Source organism: Phodopus roborovskii, unplaced genomic scaffold, assembly GCF_943737965.1.
Source record: "Phodopus roborovskii unplaced genomic scaffold, PHOROB, whole genome shotgun sequence".
In the NCBI taxonomy this organism is placed as follows: domain Eukaryota; kingdom Metazoa; phylum Chordata; class Mammalia; order Rodentia; family Cricetidae; genus Phodopus; species Phodopus roborovskii.
The window spans coordinates 20,240,383-20,261,316 of record NW_026126549.1 but is presented as its reverse complement, the minus strand read 5'-3'; the positions used below and the strand labels follow the sequence as shown (position 1 = coordinate 20,261,316).

The 20,934-nt window shown below is 51.5% G+C and overlaps 1 protein-coding gene across 3 annotated transcripts in view; it reads right to left on the bottom strand.

Moving 5' to 3' along the window:
• Window positions 1-20,934, bottom strand: part of Camk2a (calcium/calmodulin dependent protein kinase II alpha) — a 58,096-nt gene that overhangs the window by 9,856 nt on the left and 27,306 nt on the right. For 2 of the 3 annotated variants that reach the window (XM_051200761.1, XM_051200762.1), the window contains exons 7-14: window positions 18,923-19,025; window positions 17,440-17,523; window positions 17,238-17,332; window positions 16,375-16,497; window positions 15,981-16,064; window positions 14,554-14,596; window positions 10,858-10,898; window positions 4,386-4,434 (exon numbers count right to left, since the gene is read on the bottom strand). In XM_051200761.1, the coding sequence (XP_051056718.1) occupies window positions 4,386-4,434; window positions 10,858-10,898; window positions 14,554-14,596; window positions 15,981-16,064; window positions 16,375-16,497; window positions 17,238-17,332; window positions 17,440-17,523; window positions 18,923-19,025 (622 nt within the window). Of the gene's footprint in view, window positions 1-4,385; window positions 4,435-5,352; window positions 5,386-10,857; window positions 10,899-14,553; window positions 14,597-15,980; window positions 16,065-16,374; window positions 16,498-17,237; window positions 17,333-17,439; window positions 17,524-18,922; window positions 19,026-20,934 lie in introns of all 3 variants that reach the window. The other variant, XM_051200760.1, reaches the window with a different exon arrangement.

Sequence of the window (20,934 nt, the reverse complement as noted above, 5' to 3'; positions counted from 1 at the left end):
CCATATGTGGGCCTGGGGGTCTTCCAGACTGAAGTCTACCTCTGATAACTCCTACACGAAGGAGCTCCTCTTTCTGCTTCCTGGGGTTCCCCAGTGAGCACCTGTTCCCAAGTCTCCTTCCTCCACTGACCAGGCCTCTTCTCAGGATGTCATTTCCAGGTTCACTGCAAGTTTGCAACTGTCCTCAAAGCTCCTGACAATTTCTAAACACGTCTCTGGGTGTGACCAAGGTCTCAGATGGTACAGTGTTAGGTCTGGAGTCACAATGAACATTGTGCTTCCATGAATCCTCTGCTAGGTGGGCCATACCTTCAGATGCCAGGACACTGAGTTTTCCAAAAGTCAAAGCTATTAAAGCAAGAATCTCCCTAGCATTGTCCTCTGGGACAGAAGACCTGGCTAGAGCCTGGTGCTTGTGTGCCTGAAGGCCACTCTGATAAGGGCCTTTCCTGGGACTCCAACAACTCCTATTGCTTTGCAAGCAGCTTTCCAGCTGTTTCCTTCATACTGCTGGCTAGTCTCCTCATCCAGATGATCTGGAACATTCCTCTACAGACAAGAAAACTGAAGCCCCATAGAGGTTAAGAAAATCTCTTGACCATGTGGTGGTGGCACATGCCTTTAATCACAGCACTCAGGAGGCAGAGGCAGGTGGATCTCTGTGAGTTTGAGGCCAGCCTGGTCTACAGAGCTAGTTCCAGGACAGGTTCCAAGGCTACACAGAGAAACCCTATCTCAAAAAACCCAAACCCAAACCCAAACCAAACAAAACAAACAAAAGAACTCAAAAGAACTCTCTTAAGGTCACACAACACTCTGAGGCCCAGCTGGGGCCTGCACTCATGACTACTTCCTAGTGTCTACCCAGCTTCTGGGGGAAGCTCTTCAGGTTGGAGAGAGAACAGGTTACACTCAGAGGCAAGGGGATGGGGAGGAAGCCTGACAGAGCCTGGTACAGCTCAGAGTGCAGGGCCCTGCACAAAACCAGAGGTGCTCTGAACAACTCATGTCCCTCACTTCCCTCCAGGGATGTTGTTCTGACAAATCACATTTCCAATTAACTGTAACACTGGGTCAGAGTCCACCAAGCTGACTACTCTTCTCACTTGGTAAGAAAAGAGCATGTACTCTAGGAACTTCCTCTGAGCTGAGGGTGGGGGTAGGGGCTGTGTGTAAGGGCTTTTCTCTGCTGTCATTGAACACCAGGCCACTGGACCTTTTGTGCATGAGGAGGGGAAGCTGGGGCAGGGAACAAGTTCCCAGATCTTCAGCTAGTAACCATGATGGTTAATCTTGATCCTCAAATGGACAGGATTTAGGATTGCCACAGAATCACCCTGAGTGTGTCCCAGAAGGTATTTCCACAAAGGTTCACATGAAGAGGGAAGGTACACTCTGAATGTGGGCAGCATTATCCTATGACCTGACTGGAAAGGAAAAACCAAGCTGAGCATGGGTAGCTGCCTCAGTTTCCCAACTATTGGTTCCTGGCTGCAAATTCAATGTCCCTGTTGCCTTCCGTTCCCACAGCCCTACCACAATGGACAGTGCTCTCCAATTATGAGCCAGAACAAACCTTCCCTACATTGCTTTTGACAGACTATTTTGCCACAGTAACAGGAAAAAATAACTAATACCATAACCCACGTGGGCCTTTCTTCCTTCTATATAAAGGGAGGAAGTAAATTAAAATCTGACACAAACTGTTCGCTGAATCCCTTAGAGTGGAGGAGGTTGTTGGCAAATTTGAGGCCTCACAGTATAGCCCAGAGTCATCATCCAGGTGGAACAGATCACTGACAGCTTCTATTTTGCATTAGCAGTGCATACACATTTTGTATTCTGTTCCAAATAGTCTGTCTGTTTAACATATAAATATTTGTCTTAAAATAGTCTTTGAATCAAATTGACACTCCAGGAAAATGTCACGGGGCTTCCTGTCACTCAGCCACAATCTCCAGTTTGGAAAAAAAGAAAAGAAATGAAGATTTCTTTAACAATCACCACATGCCAAATGCTGTGCATGTACTGTACGTGTAGCTGTTATTTCATCTGCACAGAACTATCAGAAGTCAGGACTGTTTATCATTAAGGAAACTGAGACTCAGAGAGGTTGAGTAAGTTGCCAAAGGTCACCCAACCAATGGAGTAGAGCCAAATCACCTCCATGGTTTCTATCTGACCTAAGGCCAGGAATAGAATCCCAGAGTCCATCTCTTCACATTGGGGCTGAGAGTCTCCCATATGGTGAACATCTTAGCCTGCCAGCGACCTATGACCTGAGGGTAGGGCTGGGCATGTCCGAAGGACAGGCTCCGCAGCTGAATGATGAGTGAATGCTAGCAGTAACTTCTCTAAAAGAATGTGTTTGCAAGGTTGTTCATGAACCACGGCAGAGCACCAATTTACTGGCTTCCCCCAACAATTTGGGAATGACCAGAAAGGGACTTTGACAGACAGACTTTCTCCCAGCTCTCTGCAAGATCAGATGGTGATCAGACTGTGTGGAAACTGCCTGCAAGCCCTCATTGCATCCCGCATCCCATTATGACATTATAAAATGCTTGCCATATAAACACGATCTCTTCCCTCACCCCCCCCAACTTGTTAGGGTTCAGACCAGGGCTCCTGCATGGTAGGCAAGTGCTCTGTTGCCAAGCCACTGTATACTTTTTTTTTTTTTTAACAGAAAATATCTAAAACCCTAAAAAAAGAAAAATTGCCTCAACTAGTACAGTTGAAATTCCTCCAGACCAGCAACCCTTTTCCATATTTCAACAACCCTTCCCCGCAGAGCATCTCTGGCTCCTTCCACAGGGTGCAGACTGCTGAGTTGGGAAATGCGAAAGTACTGGTGCAGGAGGGACCATGGGACATTGCTAACCTTCAAGGGTCTGTGTCTCCTGGGCAGAATCTCGGCACACTGCTCCTTCCCAGAATAACTTCCTGAGGCCTCCAGTACACTGTCTGCTCGCCAGGATCCAGATGCAGACTGCCTGGGGTCAGATCCCAGCCCCACCTTAAGCCAGTTTCCCCAAATTCCCCATCCTGTATTCTTGGCTGGAGAAGAGGGTTCATGGAAGGGTAAGTTGTGAGGTTGTGGGAAGCCTTGGGTCAGTGGTTCTCAACCTGTGACATTATTAAATGTCACATTATTAAATATCCTGTACATCAGATATTTACCTTATGATTCGCAACAGTAGCAAAACTACAGTTATGAAGTAGCAGTGGCAGTAATTTTATGGTTGGGGGTCACCACAGCATGAGGAGCTATATTAAAGGGCCGCAGCATTAGGAAGGTTGAGAACCACTACCCTAGGTCTGCTCTTCTCACGCTATGAAATAATGTTATCATCTGCAATGTTCACGAACAAGAACTATGCAATACAGTCATAAATTTTTAAAAATAATTGCAAAACAAAAGGAGTCACATTTTGGGGCTGGAGGGATGGCTCAGCAGTTAAGAGAACTGGCTGAAGACCTGGGTTCAGTTCCCAGAACCCACCTGACTGCTCACAACCATCCATAACTCCATTTTCAGAGTCCAGTGCCCTCTTCTGGCCTCCGAGGGCACCACACAAGCTCTCAGTGCACTTACACATGTAGCCAAAGTCTTCATATACGTAACAATAAAATAAAGGAATCTTTTAAAGAAGTCGTGTTTTAAGTAGGCTTGTGACTTTGTGTGGGGACATGTGCGTGGCTATCCTTGGCCGAGAGTGGTCTGCAGGCTGGACACATGCACACATTGGTCCACATGGAACCCTTGGTTTATTTAGCAAACGTCCATGAACCAAAGACGGCTTGTTTGCTATTTCCTTTCTCAGGACTCCTGCTCACATGGAGCTTCTTGCTCCCTTATCCATCTGATGGGGGTGTTACGAGCCCAGGCTCCAGCATGCCGGCCTCTGCTCATTCTTCTGCTGTCCCCTCATGCACTGTAACTACAGATGTGCCACCCCAGCTGGCTGATCTGGGCGCTTCTCAGAACAATAGGCCGTGAGCTACAAAACCCTGCATCTTTTGTTTTACTGGTCTTTGGTTTTGAATTCATGTGTTCCAGCTGACTGAACTTTCTGGATTTTTGTTTTCTATTCCTTTATTCTTATTGCTTCATGTTTTAAAAATGAAGTCAGTTTAAAAAAAAAAAAAACTAAAAATGACTTATTTCAAAAGGAAAATGAATGCTGCTCCTATGTGTTTCTGGTTTAAATGTTAATTTTCCCCCCTTTGATAGGTGGTGAAACAAACCCAGAACCTAATGCAAGTACCCCCAATGCTGGCCATTGTCTGGGGAAGCCATGTCCACAGATACATCCTGTTTATCAGAAGCCAAGTCCAGGCTGGGAGCAACAGTGAGGGGTCTGCTTGGCAGGCCACCCTACCTTTGGTGTCCTCGTCCTCAATGGTGGTGTTGGCACTCTCAGAAGATTCCTGCCAAAGAGAAGAAGAAGGTGGTGAGGAAAGCCTGGCAGAGGGAGGGGCTGGGTCGGGTTGGCGACCTGGCTGCCCGGTGACTCGCTGGGCTCTGTGGCTCCCCAGGCTCTGCCGTCCAGATGCTTTATACAAATCCTGCCAGACCCTCCAGCCTGAGGGGACCCAGCTAAGCTTGTGGCTGAGGCGGCAGGGCCCCTATGAAGCAGTACCTGCAAGGAGATCCCTGGCCTCTCAAGAGGGCTGAGAGGGGCTTCCTGGGCCCTTTCTGCTCAGGGGACAAAGAAGGGGTGCAGAAAGACACCATGGGAGCCACAGAATGGGGGAGGAATACACACACTGGCAGGAGAAGAAGAAAGAGAGAGGCAGGCCCCGTGTGAGAGAGGGTGGGCTTTTCAGAGGGGAGAAAAACCGCGCAACCAAGACAGCCATGGAACCAGAAGGAGAGGGCACGGGCCACCGTGTCAACCCTGGTACTCTTGACAGAGTCAGGGCTGTGGTTCCTCTGCTGTGTGGCCTGCACAAGCTCAAGGAGCCTCCATGATGTCTGCTGCTTTGGCCACACCGAGCCCCACCCTAGCAGCAAAAGGCACAAACCGAGCCCTGAGATGAGCTCTTGAGCAGAGGGGGTGGGAGAAGCAAGAAGCCAAGGGCTGGACTTGGTTCAAATCCACCTTTGGACTGGAGGAAGGCCTTGGATCTGCTGTTGGCCTGCTGGTCTGGGCCGTGGAGTTGGAGGTGTCAACAGAAACACGCAAACAACACACACACACACACATGACACACACAATGCACACATACCACGCATGCCCTGAGCACTCTCTCCCCGCCCCGGGTTCCTGTGCAGCCTGCAGGAGCGAGGGAGCGAGGGTCTGAGGCCCAGCATTTACCGGAGTTTGGGAGACGGCGGACACTCACCATTAACTGAACGCTGGAACTGGACTTTCTTTTCTGGAAAAACAAGGAGAAGAGATGGGACAGGAAAAGACACCGCGTGAAAACAGCAGGGAGGTTAGGAAGGAGGATGGCCTCAGGGCCGTCCTTACTGTGGTCCTTTCCGGTCAGCAACACGTAGCCTGGAAAGTTTGGGGTCCTCAAACACCTGTCCCTGGCTCTACCAATCTAGTATGCAAGTTTGAGGCCAAGCCTGCCTTCCACTAAGGCTGTCTACCATGCCTCACTCTGACAGGGAAGTTAGTCTTGGCCCTTAGATGCTGGCTGCCTGTTCCTTTTAAGGAACGGTAGGGCGCTCAGACCTAGACATGAGCCCCAGGCTCTCCATGCATGTCTGTTTAAGCAGACCCCACTCCAGGCATCCTGTCACCAGGGAGACTTGCCTTTTCATTTTTGTTCCTTCTGAAACTCAAGGCTGTATGTATTCCTGGCAGGTTCTCTGTCTCTGAGCCCTATACAGAAGCAGGTCCGCTCTAAGGTCCTGTCCACTTCCAAGAATATTCTCAGATGACCCTGGGGGCACCTTGGCCATCCCATTTGTGTTCACAACTTCTCAGAAGTTGTGCTGATAGCTGTCCTTTATGCTGATAGAGAAACCGAGGCACAGCCAGAAGTCCGGAACCTGAGTCTGGCGGCTCTTGACAGCTGGCCTAATCTAATTTCTGTGGGGTGCGCCATCTGTGTGTTAGCTCTGGGGTCCAGGGAAGAGGTAGGAGCAATGTGGGTTGCTTCTCCTTCACTCAGTCCTCAGAGCCAGGCATCTTGAAGACTTGTTCATAGAGTAATGTGGGTCTGAGTGTCCCAAGAAGACAAATGTGGGCCCTTAGAGGGGGGCAGTCTTCACGGGCTCTCTCAGAAGTCAACAGCTATGCAGAAGGAAACAGAGGTGCTGGAGACATGGCTCTTTCTTTGGCCCAGGACTCCAAAGAGACTCTCCTCAAAGGTGCAGGATATCTTAGATTCTTCCCTTCTGAGAGCCAGGAGTCCCTTGCCTACAAGCCCATGAAGAAAGTAAAGGAGAGACTTAAGGTCCCTCCAGTGTAGGCCCATGCTACAACGAGCACTGGATATGCCTTGAGAGACTCAGGTTAGACTCAGGGTTTCCTGCTTTTATAATCCAGTAGGCATCTGTATGCTCAGGCCTAAACATGTGTCTTTTAACCAGGGACCCCACACACTGGGCAATATATCTCACTGTAGAGTTCTATCTCATGTATTCACGAGGCATGAATGCCCACCTTCCTAGGTGGCTGGGTAGTGTGGCTTCATTGCAAAACGTTGCAACTGTTCCTCCCCTCCTCTCGTCTCCTCTGGTCTCCTCTCCTCTCCCCTCCTCTCCCCTCCTCTCGTCTCCTCTGGTCTCCCCTCCTCTCCCTTCCTCTCCTCTCCCCTCCTCTCCCCTCCTCTCCCCTCCTCTCCTCTCCCCTCCTCTCCCCTCCTCTCCCCTTCTCTCCCCTCCTCTCCCCTCCCCTCCTCTCCCCTCCTCTCCCCTCCTCTCCTCTCCTCTGGTCTCCCCTCCTCTCCCCTCCTCTCCTCTCCTCTCCTCTCCCCTCCTCTCCCCTCCTCTCCCCTCCTCTCCCCTCCTCTCCTCTCCTCTCCCCTCCTCTTCCCTCCTCTCCCCTCCTCTCCCCTCCCCTCCTCTCCCCTCCTCTCCTCTCCTCTCCCTCTCCTCTCCCCTCCTCTCCCCTCCTCTCCCCTCCTCTCCCTCCTCTCCCCTCCTCTCCCCTCCTCTCCCCTCCTCTCCCCTCCTCTCCCCTCCTCTCCTCTCCTCTCCCCTCCTCTCCCCTCCTCTCCCCTCCTCTCCTCTCCTCTCCCCTCCTCCCTCCCTCCTCCCCCTCTCCCCTCCCCTCCTCTCCCCTCCTCTCCTCTCCCCTCCCCTCCTCTCCCCTCCCTCCCCTCCCCCCCCTCTCCCCTCTCCCTCTCCTCTCCTCTCCCCTCCTCTCCCCTCCCCTCCTCTCCCCTCCCCTCCTCTCCTCTCCCCTCCCTCTCCCCTCCCCCTCCTCTCCCCTCCCCTCCTCTCCCCCTACTCTCCCCTCCTCTCCTCTCCCCTCCTCTCCCCTCCTCTCCTCTATTCTCCCCTCCCCTCCTCTCCCCTCCTCTCCCCTTCCCTCCTCTCCCCTCCCCTCCTCTCCTCTCCTCTCCTCTCCCCTCCTCTCCCCTCCTCTCCTCTCCCCTCCTCTCCCCTCCCCTCCTCTCCTCTTCTCTCCTCTCCTCTATGCTGGCCTCCCTCCATGGCTGCAGCTTGTCCAGACAGTGTGCGGGGAAGGGGGACAGGCCCATACAGCTCAGCTGTCAGCAGAAGCCCAAAGACACCCCCATGGGCCAGAAGGTTCCAGGTGGAACACGAGGAGGAAACACAGAGCAGAGACTGCATCAGATTCGGACGTACAGTGACAGGATGGGACATGGGGGAGAGGTCAACAATGGCACGGATGGGACACCAACAGGGCAGTGAGTGAGGTGAGGGCTGGGAGCAGTGGACTCCTCCTATGGAAACCAAGGCCTAAAGGAGGCCAGGGCTGGACGCTGCTTCTTGAGGACAGAGATGCTATCTCCAAGAATGACAAATCCTATTGACCAGCACTTGAGAGTTGCATAGAAAGGGGGCTGTCAGCAAAAGTCGAGTTGCCTCTCAGAACCACAAACAGAGGCTGGTTCCAAGATCGGCAAGGGTTGCAGAACAGCAGTACAGTCAGCCTCAGCCCCGAGAAGCCTGTAAAGGCTCAAGAAGCTCCTGTCACTCAGGCAGAGCAGCCCTTCCCTTGGTGACTGAACAGGCCGCATCACCTCTCCATCAAGCTCCACATGGAACCGTTTGTCTCTCAGCACAGGATTGTAGAAAGAGCACAGATTTCCCCCCTTAAGCTGGGTGTGTCTGCATGATGCAACTCCCAGGGGTCTCCCTGGTGAGACCATCTCACCAACTTTTGGAAACAACTCTCCAACTTTCCTGGTAGAGATGGCAGGACCAGGACCAACCCTGGGTAAGAAGGACCAGTGAGGCTCCCATTCAACCACATGGCTTTTTGACTTGAGGACTTAAAAGTATGTCACTGTCACCTCCCCAAACCCCGCTGCACACTCTGCCCCATGGAGTGGAGCCATTACCCAAGTTCTAGGCCAGACCCAAATTACTCTTTCCTCCTCCGTTTCTAGGAAAGGAAGGAGGTGGCTGGGTCAGGGACAACCTTTGGGTTTCTCTTTACCCACATCTAGGCCACCCTAAAGAAGTCACTTGGGTATGTCCTACCCTGAAGGAAGCAGGGGCATTTTGTCCAGCTGTGCTCACTGGAAAGAAGCCTGGTGACCAGCAGAGCATCATGCTCTAAGTGCTGCTTAGCCATGGCCATTCCTACCTTCTGCCTCTGTGTGAGAACAGCTGGATCTGAAGTGTCAGCCCTAACCCTGGCCCAACGGGAGCCTCTCCTGACGCCAACCCCAGTGGTTCTTCAACCATCTGCCAGGACCAGTCCAAAAGCCAGGCAGACCAGGGCACCTCAGCTCAGCAGCTATCTACATATGCTGGGTGGAGAGGGTCCCCAACCACTTTAGACCTGCAGTGCTCTGTAGTACATCTCTCTAGCACCCACTTCAGCTAGGGAGCAAAAGTTGGCTCAAGGACACTCAGACAGCAGACCAGAGTCCACCACCACATGTATGTTAATTCTATGACAAGTGTGTGTTAACTTTTCGTCTGAGGTGTTCAAGTGTTTTCTTGAGCATGATTTGTTTTCAAGGGAAGATAAAGTCTGGCACCCAGAACAGGAAAGATATTCCTGATTCAATGGCTTTCGGTGCACATGAGCTCTGTTTATACTCTCAACATGTGTTAGCCTTCACCTCCAGCCAAGCAGGAGGACGGACAGTCCCAGGACTTGAACCAGCCAAGCCCCAGCTGTCAGTAACCCACCCTATTCTTTGGCCCACCATGATGACTTTAACATTTGAAGTTGTTGAGTTTGCAGGGATCCCAGGACCTTTAAAAACTGGGACTTCTCCTGTCTAGTCCTCTTCAACTCCATCTGCTGCCAAAAGAACCTCCCTAGAATATTTGGGTCCAAAGAGTTAATTTTGAAAAGCACTGATTTTTGTCTAATAACCCAATAACTGTACAGTCATATGTTTCTTAGGGACAATGGCATATTCTGAGAAATGTGTCATGAGAAATTATGTCACTGCAAAAGTATCATGAAGTGACCTTAGGGCATATGATATCTCTAGTGCTCCAAGGCTCCAAATCCACACGGCATGTTACTACACTGAGTCCAGCATGCATCTGTAATACATGGTAAATACTATACACCTAAACAAATCCAAGCATGTCTAAGTGTGACAAGGGCCTGGCCTAGTGGTACACATCAGTAATTCCAGCCCCCTGGAGGCTAGGCCAAAAAGATGGAGAGTTTGAGACTGGCTTGGGCTGTATGGTGAGACCCTATATCAAAAAAAGGAAAGGGAAAGAAAAAGTGGGGGAAGGGTCAGTAAAACTGCTGGGAACTTCACAGCTCCATTGTAGTCGCTGAGGCTGGCTGACCAAGCATTACTACACAGCACATGGCCACAGGCCTCAAGCATACAAGATGAGAAGGGAAAGTAGTTAGATTTGGGAGAAGGGTTGCACTCTGGTATGTTTCCAGAGCCGAAATCTCAGAAATTATCACCAAGTCCACATCCCACCTGAGGCCCCTAAGAAGCTCAGGTGGGAAAAGGCGATGGGCGAAGGGGAAGCCCAATTCTGACCTCACACCCAGCCCAGATTCTCCCCATGCAGTCCCAAGCAGTCCGTGGCCATTCTAATAGAAGCCGTGCAGCCGCCAGCACACACTGAATGACCTGGGTGGCCATTCAGGACCGCACACCTTCTAATGTCCCGGGTAAGTGGATGCAGAGTCCAGAACAAGGCAGTCAGGTAGCAGAGGGGAGGAGGCTGCACAGAGCAAAGGGACTAGGCCCCAGACATCAGAGGGAGAAGTTGAGAAGAAACGGGAAAGAGGGGCCAGGAGGCAGGGAGAGAGGTAGCTTGGGCATCCGAGTTGGGCAGAGGGGACAGGCACTGGTGGAGAAGAGGGCCTTCTGGGTCCCAAAGCCTGGTGAAATAACTGCCCGTTCGCCAGGGATTACAGGCTACACTAGTGTAGGCACAGGCCAGGCCCATCCAGCCCCTCATACTTGGTCAGGATGAGTTTACCTCAGTGACCATTTCTGTCCCTTTTGTTCCCTCTTGTTAAGTTTTCCAGCCCCGTAGAGCCCCAGAAGCTTCTTCAAGATCTGCCCCTTTACTGTGTTCCGGGCAACCCAAGCCACCTGCCATCCCCAGTCTGCCCCCAGCAACCATGGTGAGCACAAACTGGTTGATATGGGGACAGCGGTCCTGGATCTGACATGTCACCATTAGTGAGGCCGGGTCTCGCCCGAGGCCTGACAGCAGGTCTCTGCCAGAGACAGGCCTGCGGGCTCCTGGGGACTTACCTTCACACCATCGTTCTTCTTGTTCCCTCCACTCTTCCCTCCTGTGGAGGAGAGAAAGTAGAGTGTTAGCAACACCAGGCAGGGCACCAGGGTCCCCAGGATGAGGAAGAGCAGCATTTGCATGCAGCAGAGCAGCTGAGAGTAGAGTAAGGTAAACCGTCTGGGAACAGAGCTGGCTTGGCCACCGAGAGGCTTCCTCCTCCCCGCCTTCCACCTTCCACGGCCCGGCAGAGTGGGCCTGCGGTCCTCAGGCGGGGAGAGCCCTGTGACTTTGGGGCTTGGAGAGGTGTCCAATGTGTCCTGGGACTGTAGGGTTGCTGTTTGAGCCTGGGGATTCCCTCTGGATCCCTGTCACCACGGCTGTTGGTGGCCAACTCTGAGGCCTGCAGCCGGATTGAGGGCTGGAAGCTCCCTGCTTTGGCCCCCACCTGCCCTGGCCCTCTCTAATTTTAGCCCCATGCTGCTGCTGAGGTCATGTGTCAGCCCTGCCTACTCACTCTGGACAGCTGCAGACTGCATTTTGCTGGTGACAAGAAGCAGATGTCTCTCCTGCTGGGGCCCACCCCTCCCAGAACACTCATTCCATGCCTTTCTTCTCAGCAGCATAGGCCTAAGTTCAACCTCTGGAATCCTACTCTAGGGCTGGCTGAGTCCTGGTGGTAGACAAAAAAAAAAAAAAAAAAAAAAAAAAAAAAAAAAAAACGGCCACCACTCTCACGGAAGCTGGGACCATGCAGTTCCCTTTTCCTCCTTCAATTCCTGACTGGATCTCTGGCAGTCGGTGGGCAGGAGCCAGAAGGTAGCATGAATAGCCAGTCCTGCCCTCACTGGTATTTGGCCACTACAGACCTTTCAAAAATGCTTTAAATGAGACATGGCTCTATGAAGTGCTTAGCACAGCATTCAGGATATATATAGTCGGCCCTCAGTGACATTTATGATTTGTCCTCCTCTAGGAAGCCCAAAAGTAAACTGGGGAGGCATGGGGGGGGTGTTAGGGGTAAGGACACCGATGCCTGAGGGGCTCTGAGGGATGAGTTCACAGATGTCCCAGCTCTCTGTCCCTCTATAACTTTACCTGTGACCTCTCAAAATTCCCAGCGAGTGAAGGTCAGTTCTGTGTGCCAAGCCTTAAAGGACCGGTGTTTGTCTCTCCAGGTTGTGCAAGTGGGACCGCACAGCAGGGGAGAGTGTTCCTTGGAGACTGTGCTCACTGTTGTAACAGGTTTGTGTCCAGTGTAGCTAGACCCTGATTTTCTTTCCTTTTCCTTCGGAATAGGCCCAGACTGGCCTCAATGCACTGTGTAATCTTCTGATCTTCTCGCCTCCGTCTCCGGAATCCTGGGATTACAGCTATGTGCCACCACACACACACACACACACACACACACACACTGCTAATTTTTTGTTTGTTTTGTTTGTCTTTCCAGACAAGGTTTCTCTATGTAGTCCCGGCTGTTCTGGGACTCATTCTGTGGACCAAGCTAGCCTTTGATTGAGAAGAACTCAAGGGTTCAGCCGGGCTGTGATGGCACATGTCTTTAGTCCCAGCACTCGGGAGGCCAATGCTAGTGGATCTCTGTGCGTTTGAGGCCAGCCTAGTCTACACAGAGAAACCATGTCTCAAAAAAAAAAAAAAAAAAAAAAAAAAAAAACAAATGAACAAGAACTCAAGGCTAAACATGTAAACATGTAAAGTGCTAGGCAAGCATTGTACAATGCAAATTACATCCCCAGTTCCCAGACTGATTTTCAAAAGATCACAGAAGTCTCTCTCTCTCTCTCTCTCTCTCTCTCTCTCTCTCTGTGTGTGTGTGTGTGTGTGTGTGTGTGTGTGTGTGTGTGTGTGTAATCTGATTTATTTTTGTGGAAAGCTTATATGTGTATGTCTGTATGAACACACGTGGACACTAGAAGCTAATGTTGGATACCTCCCTTGATCACATTTTTTCCTCTTTCTTTTGGACAGGGTCTCATCATGTAGCTTTGGCTAGAACTTGCTATGTAGACCAGGCTGACCTCAAAATCACAGAGATCCACCTGCTTCTCTGCCCCCTGAGTGCTGGGATTAATTAAAGGCTTGTACCTCCAGTCCCCCTTGCTTTTGGAGACAGGACTTCTCACTGAACCTGGAGTTTACCTATCTGCTAGACTAGCTGTCCAGATAACCTTGTCTCTGCCTCCTGGTGTTAGGATTACAGGCAGGTACTGGTACAGCTTTTCACACAGGTGCTAGGGATTTGAACTCAGGTCTTCACGCTTGTCCAGCAAGCATTTTATCTACTGAGCCATCTTTCCAGCCCCCAAGTCTTTGATTTTTAATGATTAGAACTCTATTTCCCCAAATTTTTTCTTTTCTTTCTTCTTTCTCTCTCTCTCTTTGAATTAGAAATCAAAGTCAGATCCAAAATGCCTTCTTCTTCTTTTTTTAAATTTAGCTATTTATGTGTGTTTACGTGAATTTATGTGTAGCACATGTGTACAGGACCCCATGGAGGCAAACAAAGTGTGTTAGATCCCCTAGAACTGGAATTACAGCTCTAGAAACCTGGGCCTATGCAAGAGCAGTAAATGTTCCTAACTGCTGAGCCATCTCTCCAGCACTCCTCTGCCACCCTCAAAACAAAATAAAAATGCCCACGTCTCTGGGCCCCTGTTCTGTGGGCTTGAGACTGGTATTCTCCAGGGTGCTATAATTGTAAAACAACAAAACAAAATAAACCCTGTCTGTGAAGCTCAGCTTTCCGTGCTCAGTGAAAGGAACAGCCAGATTCATGACGGGAGAGAGTTCAGTGTGAATGAAGCCTACTTCTGAAGCTGGGCCTTCTCCTGGGTCACCATACAGGCAGACCCTCCTAAGAGAGAGACCCGAGCCAGCACCTGCTCAGAAGTGACCCCTGGTTGTAGTTGGCCTGTCTGTCTATGCAAATGTCTGTGCTGGCCCAGCCCCTCCAGTGAACTCTGCTGCTTCTACTCTCTAAATCAGTTCTCCTGCGCCATCAGCACCCAGGACTCCCTAGGGAGAGGCCTGAAGCATTGCTGGCACAACACTGACCCGTGTGCCAAGAGCAGTCGCTAAGCTCTGACAATAATCCCTTTCCCTCCTGTTTGGAGCTACATGCCCGAGGACTTGGCTACTCCCTGCCTGGGAGTCTCCTGCCCTGGGCTCCTGGGTAACCCAACCTGAATAAAACTATCTGCTCTGCGTTGGTCAGACCTGTGCTAAGGACAGGGCCTGCCTCTCTTGAGTTCTGAGACCTGGGAGGGGACAGAGCACATAAGCTTTTGTCACCCTGGGAAAAGGGGGGAAGTGTCACTCTACTGCCTTGTTGTGAAGCAGCTTGAGCTGAAGCCAAGTGCCTCTTGGCAAACAGCTTTAACAACAGGGCTTCCTAAAGTCTGACTCCTTCGTGCTGGACTAGATGTCAATAACTGTCTGCCCCTCTAGCTGGCCTGCCCTGAGAACCCCAGTGCTTTTGTGGACTGGGAAGCCAGAATGAACCTCTAGCCAGGCCTCAGTTTGCTGACTTTTAATCTCTTCTTTCCTTTCTCTGTGCCGATTGTGATGGGTTAACTAAGCCTGGATCATGGTATCTTCTGCAACCCTGTCTCTGGGGCCACCCAGCTACCCAACAGTACAATGGCATCCAACAGACCAGTGCAGGATGTACTGGGGACTCTAGCCCCACCACCTACCGGAGAAGTTCCTGGTGGCCAGCATAGTGGTGAGGATGGCTCCCTGCAACAGACAAGATGGGTCCAAGGAGAGGCACGGGTGAGGAAAGGAACACAGAAGGGACAGGAAGGCAGGGGAAGAGCAGGCAGTGTGCCCTTCAGAGACAAGCCAAAGCCTCTGCCCCTTCCCCGCCATTTGACCCCACCCCACCCTCTAGTCCAGAGCCCATCCACTCTCCCTGGAGGAGTAGCTTTGGCAGGCACAGATCTTGAGACAGCAGCAGACATTAATAAGCTCCACAGTCTGGCCAAAACTAATGGACTCAAAAACGCTCTAGCAGGGGCTGCTAAAGGCTACAGAAGTTTCCTGCCTGGGTTAGGAAGGCAGATAATGCTCGTGCTACTAGGCTTGGAGGACCTAGTCCCAGAATGAATTCTTCCCTCCATGGTCTCTGGACCACACACAGGAGGATATCAACTCAGAGAAGCCCTTTCTAAGTTGGTAAGGGGCAGGAAACCAGGGCCTGACTGGTCCTCATATTGTCTCATTAAAACCTGACTTGGACCATTTCAAATCCAGTAACCCCTTGAGTCAAGAATCCCTGATTCCCACACTGGGGAACTTCCTTCTTCTGAGACACTTCCTGCTGGGGTGGGAGTGGGACTCAGTTTCCATGACAACATGCCAGCCATCACCCCTTTGGCCCAAGTTCCCATCCTGAGCTTCCATTCCAGTTCTGGGAGCAGTACATGGGTCAAGGCCTCCACACCTGCCCTCTCTGTCCCCATCAGGCACACTGACAACTAGCAATCATGGAGAAGCCTTCTTAGCCTGCAGGGTGTAGAACCTGTTGAGACGGCTCAGCTCAGAGCCCACCTCGATTCTACAGTGGCTTTCTCAGGCCCCCTAACCTACTTCTGACGAACTCATCCATTCTTCTTCCATGCTCAGCAACTGGGGTTCTCCCTCACTCAACTGTGGTTTCATGCCTATCACATGTTGCTCCGCCCCCAAAATCTCTTAAACCATCCCTGGCCCCCTAGAGAGCAGTGCTCACACTTGCAGATATCTATTCAGGCAATTGCTATGTCTGAAACATCTCTCTCCCCCTTGTTACTCTACATCTATGTGTCCCAAAGAGTCACCTGAAATGCCCCTGCCTCCAGGAAGGCCACTTGAAATCCTTTCCAGAATCCTCCAGACCAGGGAATGCCATCGACCTCCTGTGTTACCCACTATCAGGCACAATACTCACCATGCCCCAGTAGAGTCCTGCTTGTCTGTGCTCTCAATCAGAGGGCAGACAGGGTAAGATGGGGGTCAGATCTGTTGCTCACTCCCCCAAACCCTTGGTGGCCAGTGTGCAAGAATGTCCAGCAAATGCACATGAAACTGATGGAGGAAATCAGTGGTGAGTCCAGGGATGCCAAGAACAAGGACAGGTTACCTTCAGTTTCCTCCTGGCATTGAACTTCTTCAGGCAGTCCACGGTCTCCTGTCTGTGCATGCAGGAGGCCACAGTGGAGCGGTGCTGGAGAGAGGAAGAGAACTGTGTGAGGGCAGACTGACCCAAAGGCATTTGAGGAGAAATGACAGCATCTTAAGGAGGATAATCCTTTATCCTTCCACATGGTGTGGGATGCTTAGGATCCTGGCACCAGTCAGCCAATGCCAGTGACACCCCCAACATGATGCCAACCCAGAATAGCCCTCCTCATTCCCATATCATCCCCGAGACCCACAGCAAGCCCCCTCAACCCCACACTGAGGCTGCAAGGTAAAGGACAAGACCCTGAGGGACCAGGCCTCCTGAGTGGGCTGCGATGAAGATCCAGGCTCACCGAGATCCAGGGGTGCTTGAGGGCCTCAGCGGCCGTGATGCGCTTGGATGGATTGATGGTCAGCATCTTATTGATGAGATCCTTGGCTTCGGGGGTGACAGTGTCCCATTCTGGTGATGGGAACTGGAAGGGGCAGAGGGGCCAGGTTTGCCTAGCCTGCCCCAGGCCACCCCTGCGATCCTCCAGCCCCTGACTGGCAGGGGAGCAGGCAGGGGTTCTCGTGCCCAACCACTCAGGCATCCACAAGGTACTTAGAAGCATGGGCCCCCAACCCAGACTGCTATACTCTGGTCCCAGTCACTAAGTCTCCTTGTCCTCAACCTCTCTACATGTATAATGAAGGGTAATAGATCATGACTATGTCACAGATTGGGGTGATGGTTACATGGGATAATACGTGTAAAATATTCAGAAGAATGGGACAGAAGTGCTCAGTTGTTTTAATATACGGAAGAAAAAAAAAGGCAGGTCTCAGAGTCAGGTAAGGTACAAGACAATGACCATCTCAGCACTTGGGAGGTGGGGGCAGGAGAATCAGGAGGCCTCAAACCAGTCTGGTCTCATGAGACATTATCTTTTTTAATTAATTAATTATAAACAAACAAACAAACAAATAAATAAATAAATAAATAAAGTGCTTGGAGCCTGTCACTTGCCTCTACCTTCTAATGCTCCATGGAATAAATTCCATGACTTTTAAGCCCTAATCATCAGGCACCATGTGGTCACAGCCTGGCTCCGATAGTCTGTCTTGGAGCAACCCTGCAGTGGTAGGCAGTAATGTGTCTCCGGATCTCTGGTCTCCTAGGCCACTGGCTCTCACCAGAAGGCGAGCATGGACTGGAGAGGGGAGCAACACTCACATCATAGGCACCAGCTTTGATCTGCTGGTACAGGCGGTGCTGGTCCTCATCCCAGAATGGGGGGTACCCAACCAGCAAGATATACAGGATGACCCCTGGGGAGAGGAGCAGGAGAGGAGAGGAGAGATAAAGCAGGAGAGTGGTGGAAAGAAGAGAGGAACCTGTAGTCCTGGGTGACAATCAGGCCTTCGGGTGGACTTACCACAGGCCCACAGGTCCACAGGCTTCCCGTACGGGTCTTTCCGCAGCACTTCTGGGGAGAGGTATCCAGGTGTCCCTGCGAACCCTGCTCCCCAGACACACAGACAGGCAGACACACACACAGAGGTTGGCACGTGAGTAGTCTGGAGCAAGACCCTGCAGGAGAGGGGACGAGGATAGCCCTGGAGCTGGAGAACACAGCCCTGCCCCAAAGCTGGGGGTGTACTGTGCAAACCCAGGGGTCTTGGTAAACTGACGAGGCCTATATACCTGACTGGACCAGACAGGGATATGCTACACCTGCCTTCTGCTCCCCATCTAGAGCCTCGGGTAGACAAAAATAATCAATCACAGAGCTCCTTTCTCCCTGGGTCCCAACCTTCTCTGCAGCCATTACCTGCCACATGCTGGTGACCTTTAAGAACTGATCCATTGCTCATACCCCACACCCTGTTCAAGGGCTGCTTATGAGACGACAGAGATTTGGTCCTAACTCTGGCTAAGTTGTGTGTGTGTGTGTGTGTGTGTGTGTGTGTGTGTGTGTGTGTGTGTTTACTTTTTACTTTCTAGGCTTCAGTTTCCTAATCTGTCAAATAAAGGATTAGCCAGTCTTACCTTTAATACTTCTCAGTACTGAGAAGAATGTTGGAATAATGAACAGCAAGATATCTTAACTAGATATCTTAACTAGCCATCTCAGGAGTAGTTACTAGTTGCTGAAGAGGTGTGCTAATCACTTCACATGCCCGCTATTAGTTATCATCTTGGATTCCCTGAGGGACATGCTACTATTCTCTTCTAAGAGATGAAGAAAACAAGACTGGATTAAAACCACACACCGCGTAAATAGCAGAGCCAGGATTTGAACCCAGAACTCTGGTTCTTATTTGTTTTTCTTTGTTTTAAGGCAGGGTCTCATATGTGTAGCTCAGGCTAGCCTTGAACTCCTGTTGTTCTGTTTCTACTTTCCAGGTGCTGGGATTGGAGGTAGGTGCCACCACAACCAGCCTAAGTGTTCTGGGTCTTTACTATTGGTCAATATCACTCACTAAGAAGCACCCAGAGGGAGGAAACACGCCCCGTTATTTTTAATCCTGAGGCATGCTGGGTGTCTTTCTCAAGCACCAGGAAGGACTCTGCACCTGTCAAGTTCTTCTGACCTTTCCCAAGCCGCTTAGCCAGTCCATTCTGTGTAACACCTAGCATCCAGGGCCAGGGAAACCCTACAGAGTTCCTGCCAGCCTAGAAGTAGATGCAACCACAGACAAGACGCGCCGCCTGGTTAGTGATGGTCCTGTGCCCATACCTACTCCTAAGGGAAAGAGGCAGGTTCTTCCCACTGGCCCAGAGGCTGGCTAGGTGCAACCCTAGATGGCCAAACAGCCACCTCATCTCATCTTGAGCAGAGGGTTCCCAGGGGCACGCACACACAGTATGCCCCTCCCGTGCCCTCCCCTACCACTGCACACCCCACACCCACTCACCAAACCATGCCTGCTGTTCTCCCTCCACTTCTATGGCCAGGCCGAAATCTGCCAGCTTCACAGCCGCACCCTTGAGCTTCGAGGCCAGCAACAGATTCTCAGGCTTCCCAGGACCAGGAAGGGAGAGGGAAGAGGGAACCAAGAGATAGTCAGTAGGTTCAGAACCTCGCCTGCAGCCTGGGCAAAAGGAAGAATGGCCACACAGCAAGGGTCTCGCCCCCTCTGACACTTCCAAATCCAGGATCCTGAGTTCCTGTTCCCAAGATGGGAACTACAGCAAGACCCTCAGCTTTTGCAACAGAAAAATTCTTTCTCCCACAGCCTCCCCAGAATTGAGAGCTGGAGCTGAAGAGAGCTGAGATGGACCAGGGTGACACAGCCCAGCCTCATTAAGAAACCAGCAGCATCTTTTAATACCAGCACAGTGCTGTGGTCCACCATCCACCTCCCACCAGCCAGACGTCTCCCCAGGGACCTCAGGACATGTGTTAATCCTTGCTTCCCACGTTGACTGCTTTCATCCCTCAAAACAGTCCTCTAGTCCCCAGCTCAGGGCCTTTGCATTGCCTGAGCTCCCTACATGGCTTGCTCTCCTCCCAAATATCTCTGTCCTGCTCTCAGACTCATGTCTGCCCTCCGAAGAGCTCTCTCTCACCAGTCCAACTTAGCTCCTTTTGCTAACTATGTGTTATCGGGTGTATGGGATGGAGAAAGTGGGCTCTGGGGGGGGGCTATGTGACTTTGTCACAGCTGTTGAATGACAGGTGTCAAGGCAAAGGCTGACTCCATCTTAAAGACAACGGGGCTTGCACGCGGGGCCACGGTTGACACGGGGGATGCGGCCAGCTGACCTCTGGGGCAGCAAGGCTGCTGCCTCTGGCTTGGGTGCCCAAATTCTCCCACTTCTCCCATCTTCCTGCCACAGGGAGACTCTGGGCAAAGGGAAGCTAAGAGTATGGATCCCACACTTTGTCTTGGCTTCTAATTCTAGCGCTGCCATGGCTGTGGTGGAACCTGGCCAGATGATTTCCCTGCTCTGACGGTTGGCCTCCTTTCAGAGAAAAGGGGCAGATGCCTGCCTGGTAGCTCGGGAGTCTAGGTGTGTGAACAGCAGTGGGTTCCGCTTTATGAGCACCAGGCCTAGTGCTCAAACTTCCTGCTGGGGGCAGGGCTGGAGCATTCTAGAGACAGCCCAGGCTTGCTCTGGTTCTCATCCTTTCCTCTCCCGACCTTTCACAGTCCAAAGCTAGCATGGCACAGAGAAATAAGGCCCTTCACCTGGCTTGGTAAGGCCTCCTTTGTCCTCTGGGGCTGTGTTCCCAACATGCCCTGTGTCTCAGTAGTGACCTGCCCTGATTTGATGAATGTACCACTAATTAGCGATTGCAGAGTGGCCTAAATCTGGGCCACTTCTCAGCTCATGGTCTGTTACCATAACGAGAACAGACCCTTGGGGAAAGCCACCCTGCCCTCGGACAAAGACCTTGTTCCTGGGTGCACCTTTTTGTCACCAAGGTAGAAGGAACTCACCTGGGGCACAGGAGAGACCTCAAAGAGTCCCTAAGGTAGTAAGAAAGAGGTACGGGACCTCTTCAGAGCACTGCCCCATGAAGAAGGATGGGGACTGACTCAGGTTGCTGACAGGGAGGCTATCAAGGCTCAGAAGGGCCTAGAGTCAATCCCCATGGGAATGGGGGTTGCAGCCCTCAGAAGTCTGAGGAGGATTCCTTTATGGCTGGGGCTCCCAAGTTCTTTTGCCTTCCAAACTGGGGCTGTGAGTGGTGTCCACAGTGAGTACAAGCAAGCGTGTTCTTGCCAGGACTACCCCATAGGATGTGTGCATAGTCGCTGACGACCAAGGTTCCTAGACACCTGGCATACTTGTCCCAGAGGGGTAGCTGCTGTAGAAGCTGAACTGGACCTACATTATGGGGAGAGGGGTCACAGGCTCTCAGCTGAAAGCAAGCCAGGAATCCTTGTCATTGCTCAGACTCCACTGAAATGTGTATCCT